This window comes from Pholcus phalangioides, unplaced genomic scaffold, assembly GCF_987345545.1.
Source record: "Pholcus phalangioides strain wild (caught in Gottingen) unplaced genomic scaffold, Ppha-v1.0 ptg000039l_1, whole genome shotgun sequence".
NCBI lineage: Eukaryota > Metazoa > Arthropoda > Arachnida > Araneae > Pholcidae > Pholcus > Pholcus phalangioides.
Genome location: NW_028301625.1, coordinates 7,263,880 through 7,276,820, shown reverse-complemented (window position 1 = coordinate 7,276,820; position 12,941 = coordinate 7,263,880). Strand labels below are relative to the sequence as shown.

General features: G+C 35.4%; 1 protein-coding gene across 2 annotated transcripts in view; it reads left to right on the top strand.

Moving 5' to 3' along the window:
- LOC149065517 (methanethiol oxidase) overlaps positions 1–12,941 on the top strand; it is a 133,691-nt gene that overhangs the window by 41,775 nt on the left and 78,975 nt on the right. For both annotated transcript variants that reach the window (XM_089253952.1, XM_089253953.1), the window contains exon 5: positions 1,940–2,116. In XM_089253952.1, the coding sequence (XP_089110078.1) occupies positions 1,940–2,116 (177 nt within the window). The remainder of the gene's footprint in view (positions 1–1,939; positions 2,117–12,941) is intronic.

Genomic DNA, 12,941 nt, shown 5'->3' with positions numbered 1-12,941 from the left:
AGCCTCTAGTCCAGCGCCACCAGACCCACTTGCTTCCCACTAGTTGCGGCCCTGCTAAAATTTTCTAAATTTTTCTTAAAACTCTTCCAGATTGTTCTGCAGTACCACTTATTGTTCTGTGCGTAGGTCGCAGATTTCAGCATTATCTGCTTTAGGGATTGTAAGATACATTAGCATTGTAAATAATCAGGGCCGCAACTGTGGGGAGCAAGCGGGTCTCGTGCCCCGGTGCTGGACCAGAGGGGGCGCAAATTTCATTCTCAAACCTCACCCTCAACATTACAAGAGGGCGCCAAAATGCGCACTTACCCCGGGTGACCAAGCATCTAGTTACGGCCCTGTAAATGATAGTCGAAATTTTATTTTATTGTAGTAACACACACTAGGGAAACAACGTAACTGCACCCAAAATGAGAAGTGACCAACAGCTAGACGCGTTTCGAAACTGTATAAAGTTCCTTCTCCAGTAGCGAAGAAAAATTAAAAGATAAATATTTAGGATAAACATCATTTCGACCCTGTCTAGAACAGTGAGTAACTCCCGCTATATAAGAAGTATTTATCTTTTAATTTTTCTTTGCTACTGAAAGAAGGAACTTCATACAGTTCCGAAACGCATCTAGCTGTTGTTTGCTTTTCATTTTGGGTGTAGTTACGTTGTTTCCCAGTATAGTCTCACCCAAAACGTGTTTCATTTCTATGTATGGTAATATTTTCGAAAGAATTCATAGTTATTGTTAGTAACATCAGAATATACAGGGTGTCCTGTAAGTGCTAATACCGCCTTTATCTCATCAACCATCCATTGTAGAGGAACAATTCTAATTCGAAAAATGCTCGAAAGGTGTTCAAAAATTACCCTGCACCAGTTTTGAGAGTTAAAACACAGTGTGTCACAAAATAAATAAATAAATAAAATTTTTAATACTATTCCCCTGTCCTCTAACTTCCAATTAGAAAGCTGTTGCCCTGTCTCAGCTGATGCCAAAAAAATTCCATGTTTTCTAAGTGCAATATTCACAGATATTTGAATTCGAAAAACGGAGGAAACTGGAAAGAACAGCGTTAAATGCGGAAAAACCATTTTACCCGTATTTAACGTTGTTCTTTCTGAAAAAACTGATTTTTTTCAATGGAGCTGAGCTCAATGCTTTATTGACTTTTTACTTGGATATAGAAACCGAACAACAAAACACACGATTTTTTTGTTTAAGCTTTTAAATAACAAATTTTTTTAAATTTCAAATCTTTATCAGAACATGTTGAAAACTGATCAAAAACATCATAAGAGTGTTTGAGATTTAAGAAACAGTAATGTTATGGCAATCTTAGCTCTGTGTTTTGAGTAATTCTTTTCTTGATTTTAATTTTATGAAATACGATTTTAAATTACAAAGTTTTTAACTTTTGATTTTGATTTCCCTAGGGAAACTTTTACGGAAGAGGAGTGGGGGGAGGGTTCATGTTCAATTAAGTTTGTTATACTTTTTTTGCATTTATACGACGCTATTACCCGCGGTTTCAGCGGCGTAATTGAAACCTCGTTTATATGGCGCGTCATTTAAATGAGGTTATGTTATATGGGACCTGAGCCCCCCCCCCCCAACATTTTCAATAACTTTACGCCTATGCTACCCATGTGTTATCCATTCGGCAAACAAAAGTATGAAAGAAATATGTTAAAATGAAACATTTTATAGAAGTGCATTGATTAATTTTCCTGTTCATTTGTTGGTAAAATTATTATATTCTCTTAATCACTTTGGTTGATAGATAAAATATCTGATTACATATAAGAATGTGTTTTTTCATCCAATCACAATGCTGCGATAATGTTCATTGTCTGTAAATTGTTTTAATGATTAAAAGCTTCAAATGAGAAATTTAGTTATATTGTGCATACTCTGATTCATCAATATTAATTATTTATTTTTCATAGGAACATTTCTGTTATTAGAAAATGGAACTTTCAACATAAAAGGCTCTTGGGAAAAAGAAAGTGCTAAATTGAATTATGACTTCTGGTACCAGCCAAGGCATGATGTTATGGTTAGTACGGAATGGGCAGCCCCAAACGTTTTTCGCTGTGGATTTTCTATGAAAGATTTTGAAAATGGTATATTTATATATATATATATATATAATTTTTTGATCTTAAGTGTGAATTATCAAAAATAATATTATACATTAAAACTTCTCCATACTGACACTGATGGGAGACTACCTTAAAAAGAAAAATACTATCAAAATTGCAAAAAATTTGACTTGAAAAAAACTAAAATAATATATTTCAGTGCATAGACCTAGTGTTGTGTTGAAAATTTGGAATTTGATTTTTTTTAAATTTCATTTGCAAAAGGGCCAGATTGCGAATAAACAAATCCTACTCTGCTAGTAACATTATAGAAATTTTGCGCATCGTGATTGGTCGAAGCTAGTGATGAACCATTACGTCACTATTGACGTAATGAATACTTGGCGAAATTCAAATTTGGCGAAGTTGAGCGATGTTTTTTTTCTTTCTAATGTTTTATTTTCTCACGTGGTTTCAGGCGGTTTTTCAATTCCTAAAATTTCATTGTTTTATTTTATTAATTTTAAAAAGGCTTATATTATATTATTTAATATTAATTACATTTAGAGATACGTAAATTTCGCAATAAAAAAGTTTTAAAATCAGAAATTTCACATTTTAAAAAAACCGGCCATATTACTGGAAAGTGCCAAAGTTCTTGATTGAAATTTGACATTATAGTACAGTCGAATCCCGTTATAACGAACTTCAAGAAACCCAAGAAATTTCTTCGCAATAATGAAATTTCGTTATAAAAGAATTCCAGGTTTTTGCATTGTTCTTATGTGAAGTTGTCTGGGGGAATTAGAAAAGTGTTCGTCAAAATGAGATTTTCGCTGTAACAGTATTCGTTGAAACGGGATTCAACAGTAATATCTATACTTTCCCCCTAATTTAACGTCTCTTATTTTTTTTAAATGTTTTTTATATCTTTTTTCGAAATTTCAAAAAGTTGCATATACTGTCCAGTACGCTTATAACATAACCCGCATGTAGCATAAACCGTGGATATAACATAGGTAGTGTAATCCTTAGAATTTGGCCCCATTCATACCAAACCAGAATTCAACGTTTTCGTCGGTTCTTAGCCTTTACAGGCTGTCTTCCGACCTACAAATTGCCTGGGATTGACATATGAAGGAAAAGACAAGTTGTGCTTGCGTGTCAGTGGTGTAGTGAGTGTATGTGTAGAGAGAAATAGATTTTAATGTCAGTCCAAGTGGGTAATTTTACAGATCTTTGAATTCAGAGCACTCATCACGAGAAATATTTACTATATTCCAGTGATGGTAACCTTATCAAGCAAGATTTCCCTCGAAAATTCCGAAAATTGTCCTGCCATCTATCGGTGGAATTATGCAGTCAAGTATTTTACACTAGAAAAGCATTTGTTTTGCATTTATATATTTTTTTCAACGAAAATTCTTTTGTTTGATAAACTCTCAAAATTTCCCACAAATGCCAAGAAATTTCCCATGTGGACTAATTTTTCTCACGAATATGGGAAATTTCCCACAAGTTACCATCACCGCTATATTCTGAAGGAACATTTGTCATTAAGGGGGTGAAAAGAGTAGCTGGTGTTGTGTTACCCAAAAACCCCCACGGATTATGTGACATAATTGAGAGATGCTAATCAGAGATTTATGTTTACAGAGCATGAGTAATTGTTTTTTTTAAATATCATTCATTCATTCATTAAATAGTACAATAGTTATACACTTTTCATGGTTGCACTGTCTGTGAACCATCCCTCAGTAGTCAACCCTCTTATATGGGTTGTTACTAAATTGCAGACCTTGTAATTCTTTATGTATACATTCATAACTATACAAGAAAGACTCAAGAATAATGCCGTTAACATAATAATTATCAAAAACTAAGTGTAATTTCAAAAAAAAAAATTATAATAATTGCAAGAAACAACTTTGACCACACAATCCACAAATGTCCACAAAATAAAAACAAGTGTTGTCTTATAAGTTTGTGAAAGGGAATAAAATGAGAATATATGCAAATATATGAGTTTAAAATGAGTTAAACGATTACAATTCAAATAGATACCAGTTACCGTATTTCACCAGAGTACTGAGATGGTAAATATATAACACAAAGGTTGTTTTATTTTTTAAAGTACAAAGCTAGTTCATTGTCCAGGTGACATCTAACGTATCCATAGGTCTGAGATGCGTTGTGGGAACTCAATGGCTCATTCATATTCTATATATTTTTACCTCTGTTATAACATACCCTGCTTAAAAATACACTGTGGATATAATAAACCAAAAGAATGGTCTTAACCAAGAAAATATAATCCGGATACAGTCGAATCCCGTTTTAAGGAACACTTTTCTAATCCCCCAAATAAGTTTACATAGAACCAATGCTAGGTAACCTATGGGGTGATTATAAAAAAACTATCCCGACATATGGGCCCCTAACTATCATACCATTCACAGAAACTGAATGAAATTTTGGCATAAGGTATTTTGAGGTATGCGCTCAAGAATGATATGGAAAACAACAGTGTCACTCTAACAGTTACGGTTACAGTGAGAAAATTTCGAAAATATCAAATGGCAACACCAAGTTTTTTGTATTAGAATGCAATCTCCATACTGAAAAACACTAAATAGCGTTGGAATGGCACCTGTAGCACGAAAATCCCCGGAGCTAGGCAAGGAAAAAGTAAAAAGGACTTTGCCGTGCACCAGAGCATTAATGTTCGTTTCATTCGTCACACCGTTTCTTCGGCTGAGATCCCAGCCTGATTAGTCCTCCACAAGGTCATGTGGAAAATTTGTAAAACACAATAAAATGCTTTATTTTATGCTGCTTCTCTCTCCTTATTGGTTGTCCTCACTTTTAGCCTATCTACCGCCGGTGATTTTCATGCTACAGTTGCCGTTCGAACGCTATTTAGGGTTTTTCACAATGGAGGTCACATTCCAATACAAAAAACTTGGTGTTGCCATTTGATATTTTCGAAATTTTCTCACTGTAACCGTAACTGTTAGAGTGATACTGTTGTTTTCCATATCCTTCTTGAGCGCATACATCAAAATACTTTATGCCAAAATTTCATTCAGTTTCTGTGAATGGTATGATAGTTAGGGGCTCATATGTCGGGATAGTTTTTTTATAATCACCCTGTATAATTCCTTTAAAACGAAATTTCGTTTTAACGGAGTGATTCCTCCGGTCTCTTGGTGTTCGTTATAACGAGATTCGACTGTATGACATACTGCAAAAAAGCCCCTAGAAAAGTAGTCAAAAAACAGACACGTTTGTACATTTATTTAGGTGATATTTTGACCGTTTTCTCACAAAAAGACCTCAATTTTTTTAAAATAATTTACCACATTTTCAGAATACATAGAAAGATATATACTGATAGAAATGTAACAGAAATACATTGCTAGTTACAGTTCTGGTCGACAGATGGCAATAAATAATTTTTTAACTTTATTGCCATCTTTCGAGGAAAAATATAACTATTTTAGCAGTAAAATTTTTGATAATTAATAAAACCCTGTTTTTCTGTGTAAAACTGGTAGGTAAATCACCTAATGCTTTTCGAATTATCAAAATTTTTTTTGTTATTACTACTTTGTGGTCTTTTTATTGGTGACGGTGATGGCAGAACAATTGTTGCAAATCAAATCGATCACTTGAAAAGCTATGCTAATGCATAGCTGCTGTTGTTGTGACGTGTATATCAAATTCATAAACATCAGTGGAGGGTTGTTTTTTCTGAATTTTTAAATTGTACACTGCTGTCAACATCAAAGAGGAAAAACCGTTAAAGTAAATCTCAAAAAAATCATTAACATTTGCAAAAATGTCTATATATCATTTAATCTATATATCTCGTTTTCTAGCACATTTCCCAAACTTTTCAAGAAATCAATCAAAAACTCTATTCATACTATATTATATTTCAATTGCTGCATAAACTTATTTTGCCCACGACTATATCAATATAATGCATATATGCTATTGCTACGTAAGCTAATTTCAACTCCTCGCTTATAACATACACTTCTCGAATCACCTAGGGGCTATGTTATAACCGAATTTGACTGTATTTACATCTAAGCACAATGTGAGAGGGGAAAGAAGTGATGCTTGTGGTTACCCCTTTTAAGCACGCACACACATACTGAGCAAAATTACAAGTTTCCACTTCAAAAACTGCAAATTGCCAAGATTTCATGAAAAAGTTGTAAAAAATAAAATTTTAGCATTTATTCGTCAAAATTGGCAAAGTTCGCATTTATCGCGGTCTCTTCGTAAATACAAAATTTACGTATCCCTAATTATGTTATATTATTATTTTCATAACTAATTTTTGTAGCGTCAACTAAAAACAGCTTAGCGAGTTATTTGGTGAAATTCGATTTCGCCAAAAGCTCCGCCCCTCGTGAAGTCTTGGTATCTTTCTTGCTCGTATAACGAATCACTTCGTGCTAATGCTTCCTGTGTTACTAAGAGAGTAGGGATTGTAATTACGCGGCCGTATTAACCATTAAGCAAAATAAGCATGTTCTTAGGGCATCAGAAAAAAAAATCAAATTTTTCCTTTTTTTTTTAAATGTGAATTTTTTTTTCCCAGCATCAACCATCCCGTAGAAAATCTTAAAATATTAAGTGCATTTGATTGCAGAGTTGTGGGTCCGAAGCTCAGAACATTGGATCAGAAAGTATCTTTTTCCATTAAAAATTACAGGGTGGGAGTGCCCAAATGGATACAGACCCCCAAGCGAGTAAATTTTAATTTTTTTAGTTTTGGCTCTGAGTGTGGCACAAACATGGCCCCCACAAGGGGTGGGCTGACAAGGCTCCAGCCCTGGGGCCCGGGAGGATTTTAATAATTTTTTTGTTTTTTCACGCTATAAATTCATCATAAAGGGGGCCCCGTGAAAGTCTGGTCGGGGGGCCCGTAAAAGATCCCAGCCTAGGGACCCTGCTTCAGGATGTGGGGGCCATGGGCACAAAAGCTGAGAAACTAATTTTTGAACAAGAACTCGCGTTAATTGCTAAGTTTTTTGATCGAGATTTCACTCAATATCCATAAAGTAAACCCAGAGCCATCTCGAAAGCATCACGAGCCCTTCTGTGCAAAATAATTTTATTGTCCCCCTAACTAGCTGTAAATAACGATCTACCAATTTACATACTCAGGGTTCATACAGTGCTTAAAAACTCCTTTAAAAGTCATTAATTTTCATTTCCTTTCAAGGACCTTAAAAACTCCTTAATATCCTTCCAGCTGTTTCTAAAAAAGTCGACTTTTCCCCCCACCCTGAAATATTTCCTGCTATGGTTGATGATGAGTAGTGCTTGATGCTGAAAGAAAATCCCTGAAAAGAGGAAAGAAAAAGCGTGAGAGATCACGGCCCTGATTGGTCGGACTCCTCTCTCCTATAGTGTGTTTTCATATTTTTCTGCGTCAAATAGCGCGTTTTCATTAAAAAAATTTTTTTTTTTTGTACTTGGAAACTCCTCGAAATACTTACTTTTATACCTGCCTTGTATGTACCTTACAACCATGATTACATTATAAAAGTTTGATAAAATCCTTTTTATAAAACTTGAAAAATCCAACCAATAAAGCTCATATAGATTACATTTGTGAAAATGCAAACAATAATCTTTATTGAGATATAGATGGCTTTTTTCTCAGCCAGAGATATCAAGGAAACAGTTATTTTCCGGATCCCGGTATGCAAGAGGGCCTGGGTTCGAGTCCCGGCGGAGACGTGATGACTTTTCTTTCCGAGCTCACCTCAGCATAATATCCGGAAAATAACTGTTTCCTTAATAATCTTTATTGGTTGAATTTTTAATTTTTTTTTTCAAATTTTACAAAAGCTCTTTTAAAAAACTTTTATAGTGTAATCCTGGCAATTAGAGAGGAGAAATAAAGAAATACTTATATTTTTTATCCTCTATGGTATGTACAATGACGTGCTCAGCACATTAAATTCCCAGACTTTTGGAGAAGGGCACAAATAAGTTTTGGTTTTGCATGCCACGAAACGATTCTTTCCCAGAGAGCGTGTTTTATTCCTTCATACTTCAGCACCACCCCTTCCTCCCATCTTCTATAGTCACACTTAGAGTAATTTCACTCCTCTTTAAAATTTTAAGGGGAGGCATTTAAAATTTTTTTTTTATTAATATTATTAAATTTTTTATTTTTTAAGCGGTATTTTATTTTATAAAAAAAAAACCAAAACAAATTATGCAAAATTTCAAAGAGTATTTTCAGTCCTCTACAAAATTTGGAGGATTGAAATTGAATTTAGATGCGTATCGGATTTCCCTGGCAAGTTCCCGCTCTCGATTTTGTCCCCGAAAATCGGATTGTGGTAACTGCAACTCCTTATTCAAATTATCGGCCCCTCATCCGGCTTTTCATCATGAAACCTTGATTGTGCAGCTAAAGGTGGTTTACTCTAGTCCAGTGTTTCTCAACAACCCACCGTGGTTTCCGTTTTCAAAAAAGGATAAGGAAAAAAGAAGTCGCCACACTCTGTGTGTGTGTGTGTGTGTGTGCAAGCAGCAGAAATTACTATGGTTGATCGTCATTGCGTCAAATCCCGATGTTTCATGGAAAAAAAATTCATTTCATGAATAAAAGAGCTAGTCCGCTGAATTATGAGTGTAATTTGTAAATTTTGCTAAATCGTCAAACATCGTGTTGAATGTCCTGAAATTCACTCCCATTTTGTAACAATTTTTTTCTGAGTATAACTGAAAAAGAAGAAGGAAAATTGAAAACTTAATTTTAAAGAATTTGTGTAAGTGTTGACAGGGCCGGTCTTAGGCCTAGTGGCGCCTGATGCAAAAACAGTAGTTAGCGCCCCCCTCCCCCAGGCAGGAATCCAGAGTGATGTGTCAGAGGAGGCATTATTTTGGTAGTCATTACTGTCCCGTAAAATACGGGACAGATTCCTTCTACCATATTATCAAACTCTTGGTGTGGTGATCATCCCCATCCCCCCCCCACCTCATGGTTGGATATTAAGGGAAGAAGAAATCGGAAAAGCTTCTTCTAGAATGGGATTACTGCTATTTAACTTGTAAACAAGCATAAAAACCCAACTTGTTTGACTTAATTAAGAGATTTAAAAACCTTAAAAAAGCAAAACGTCACACATTTAATGCAGGATACTCATCACAAAGGATCTATCTTTTTCATACATATTTTAATTGAATTTTATTTTAAAATTCGTGTAGTGCCCGCATCACGTACGGCCTAAGATGATAATAAAAGTGATTGAATTAATTAAAAAGTGATACTTCCGTATGTTTTCTCTTTCATATATTTATAAAACTCTTGAACTTCATTTGAAATTATCCCTTTCAGACGCAGTACTAAGAAACAGAAGGGGCAAGCAAATACCAGCTAAAGCACTGGGCCCTGCAACTTGGGCAGGCCCATAACTATTCTGAGGGAACTTGGACGGTGCCCCGAGCTGAATTGGGGGACGCTTGTAACTCTTCCTTTTTCTGAGCATAACCATTTCAAGGAGACTTCAAGTAAAGACTGCCTCAGAGAAAGCACGATACGACCCTGGGGAAGGGAAGGGCCGTCTTAAGAGCATGATGGGGGCCCCCGGGCCAAGTAGTTTTTCTGAGGCCCTACCTAGTAAATTCTAAAAAGTTTTAACTAGATCTCATTTCCGTGAGGCCCCTCTACTCTTGAGGCTTCCGTGCAGCTCCCGTTAAGACGGCACTGGGAAGGGGTTGTTTTTTCTCTGTCAATTTTTTTTTAACCTCAAGGACTTCAGCTTTAATTTCAATGATAATGCACAATTCTTGAAGTTTGAGCTGAACATTCCTGAGGTTAAAAAAAGAATATCTAAAGTGAAAAGGATCAACTCACATGTTTGTGCATACAGGGTCTAAAAGCATAATGTATAATCACCGGTAAAAGTGATAAATGTTGCGAAATTTATCAAACTTACCAAGACAATTGGTGATTATGCATTACCGATATGCTTTACCGATTCAACGCATTTACCGTTACATACATTGAATTCTATATTTCATCAGCTTCAAAAAACCTCATTTCAAATATGCAAAGATACATATCCGGAATTTCTCTTATACAAAATGGATTTGCCACTGCCCCCCCCCCCTCCATTGTTTTGGATATGTGAGGTACTCTATTTTATTTCCATATTTCCATGGAAGTCCCAATTAATCTACCTATTCTGCTGCGTATAGCCCGTAGATTGAATGTTTAAAAAAATTATGTTGAAATATAAAAACAAAACGTTGGAAATGAGTTTCTTAGTGTGGATCGAAGTTGCATAAGAAGAGTCTTGACTTTAACTATTAAACCACTGCGTCTTATCTACGGCTTTATTTTTTTCAGAGAGAGGTTTCATTAGTTATAGTTGCGTTAGAAATTTATTTAAAAAAACATATATTTTTTAAATATTTATAGATTGGGTAGATGCCAATACAAAAATTGATATTTTCTCTACAAAACCGTGTTAAACACCCCCCCCCCCCACCTCCTTGAGAGTGATTTTATATAGATAAATGAAATTTTCTCATGTGGGTTATATACCGCTGCGGACGCCTTTTTTTTCCTCAAACTAGCGAAGTTTGCATCTGGGGATTATAAGCAGCAAAATTCAATAGGCTTTGTTTAATTCTTATTCAAGATTAACGTCGAGGAAATGACTTACCTTCAAAAGGACTTTAAGATGATTAAAATTCTTACAAATCTTATAGAAAACGAATGCAACAAAAATTAAAATCGAAAATTTCACTAGAATCACCAGATTTTCATATCGATCGAATTTATATTGAGGTTTTCAGCCCTCCTTGAGAGTCCGTTGGAAAAAAAATCAAATTGAGAATTTTCAACATACGTTCTTCATTAGTTTCTTGAAAGGAAAAAGATGTCTTTTTTTAGAGTCCCGTTGTGGCCACACCTTACCTAGACAGAGATAATGTCTAGGAGCCTCATAGGAGGCTTTACCGTTGCTCACCGGGCATCTGGAACAAGACCCATGAAACTCTGAAAATATGTTCAGTTGTGTATGTGTACGGTTTGTATTTTTGTAAAATTTTCCACACACACATACGTGCACTCAGGGGTGGCTAGAGACGAAATCTCTACCCGAGTGGGATCTATTTTTGGGTTCCCGTAACTCCCCAATTAAAAAAAAAATTTTTGTTTCAATCGCTTCGTTTTGATGTGTTCAAAGGAACAGCGATATTTTATGTCATACCATATCATGTTGAATTTCTTTTGGCATTTTACCTTGGATTAGGTGCTCCTCCTAAAGCGGGCGGAAATCATTTTCCCATTTTTTCGCCCTTTTACGTCGAACTTAATGCCCCTCCTAGAGAGGGTACAAATAAGTTTTCCTAATTTTTTTTTCACTTTCACTTCGGATATAACGACCCTGCTAAAGCGAGCAGAAATAATTTTCTATAATTTCTTTCACCCTTTTACGCTGGATTTGGCGCTCCTACTAGGGGGGCAGAAATCATTTCCCCTAACTTTTGCGCCCTTTCTACCTCAGACTTGGCGCCCCTCCTATACAACGGGCACAAATAATTTTTCCAAATTTTGTTTTGCCCTTTCTTTTGGGATTTGACGCCCTTCTAGAGTACACCCAGTGCCACCGAGCTGCTCCTGGTTAAACTAATAGGAAAGTCTGACGAGTCGGGAGACTGGTCAGTGATCGGGGAAGCTTAAGTGCATGGGTTTTCTTGTATGAGAACACTTTTGTTTCTCCTCGTGTGACAGGTAGGAACGAGGCCCAAGTGCAGGGTCCCTATTTAAAATGGTCAACTAATCATAGATTTTAATTCATTCGTTTCATAGTTTCGAAATACTGTATTGTATTGGTGATTCGATTCTACGTCTTTAATAATCCACAAGTCGGGGAAAAAAGAGGCATGAAAGGTGGCTCAAAATCTTCCCTACATCAGAAGACACCTTCAATTCCTGTAATACTCCCCACAACACAGGAAAACACTTTTGCTCTCGTTAGTAGAAAAATTTGGTGGCAGAGGGCCATTCCCCCATTATTTTTATTTTTTACTGCACAACAAAAGAGAAAGAAATTACGTCTCCCCCCCCCAAAAAAATCTCCTGCAGGGGTAAACGAGAAAAGCTTGAGAGAGAGAGTGTATATTTTTATCTGACCAAAATCGCTGTGTACTGTACGTATCTAGGTGCACTGCCCATCGATTATTTTCTTTTTGAAAAATAACCGTCATATTATATCCACTCAAACCTTTTTGTTTTGTTTTTGAAAAAAAAAATTCTCATCTCAGTTGTTTTTCATGCATATTTTATTGTTATTTCTTTATAAATACGTATTCTAATAATGTATATTTATAACGTGTTTCGGTGCCCCTTCTCATTTGGCGCCTTGTGCAATTGCACCGGTCGCACTGCCCTTAGACCGGCCCCTGAGTGTTGATCCACTTTGAGCGAGAGGTGAATAAAGAGTTGCTGCAAATATAAATAATTTTGTAAGAAAAATCTTTGTCAGCTGTGGTTTTTTTTATTTTGAATAATTGAGGGGGAATGAATATCACTTAGAATTTTTATAATTTATGTGATGCTGTTATGAGTTATATTTTTGACTGAACTTGAAGGTTTTAAACACTTTGGTGACAACAGAAAAGTATGGATTACCTGTATGTGGATTGATTATTTTATGAATTTTTATGATGCTGGGTAACAAATCAAAAGTTGTCATTTTTGAACCACTTCTACGTCTATATTTTTGGGAAGAGGGAAAATTTGTTTGGCAAATTAAAAATAAATTTGTATATGTGCCCAGCCTTTTTTTTGTATAAAACTTGTAAGTTATGAAGTTTG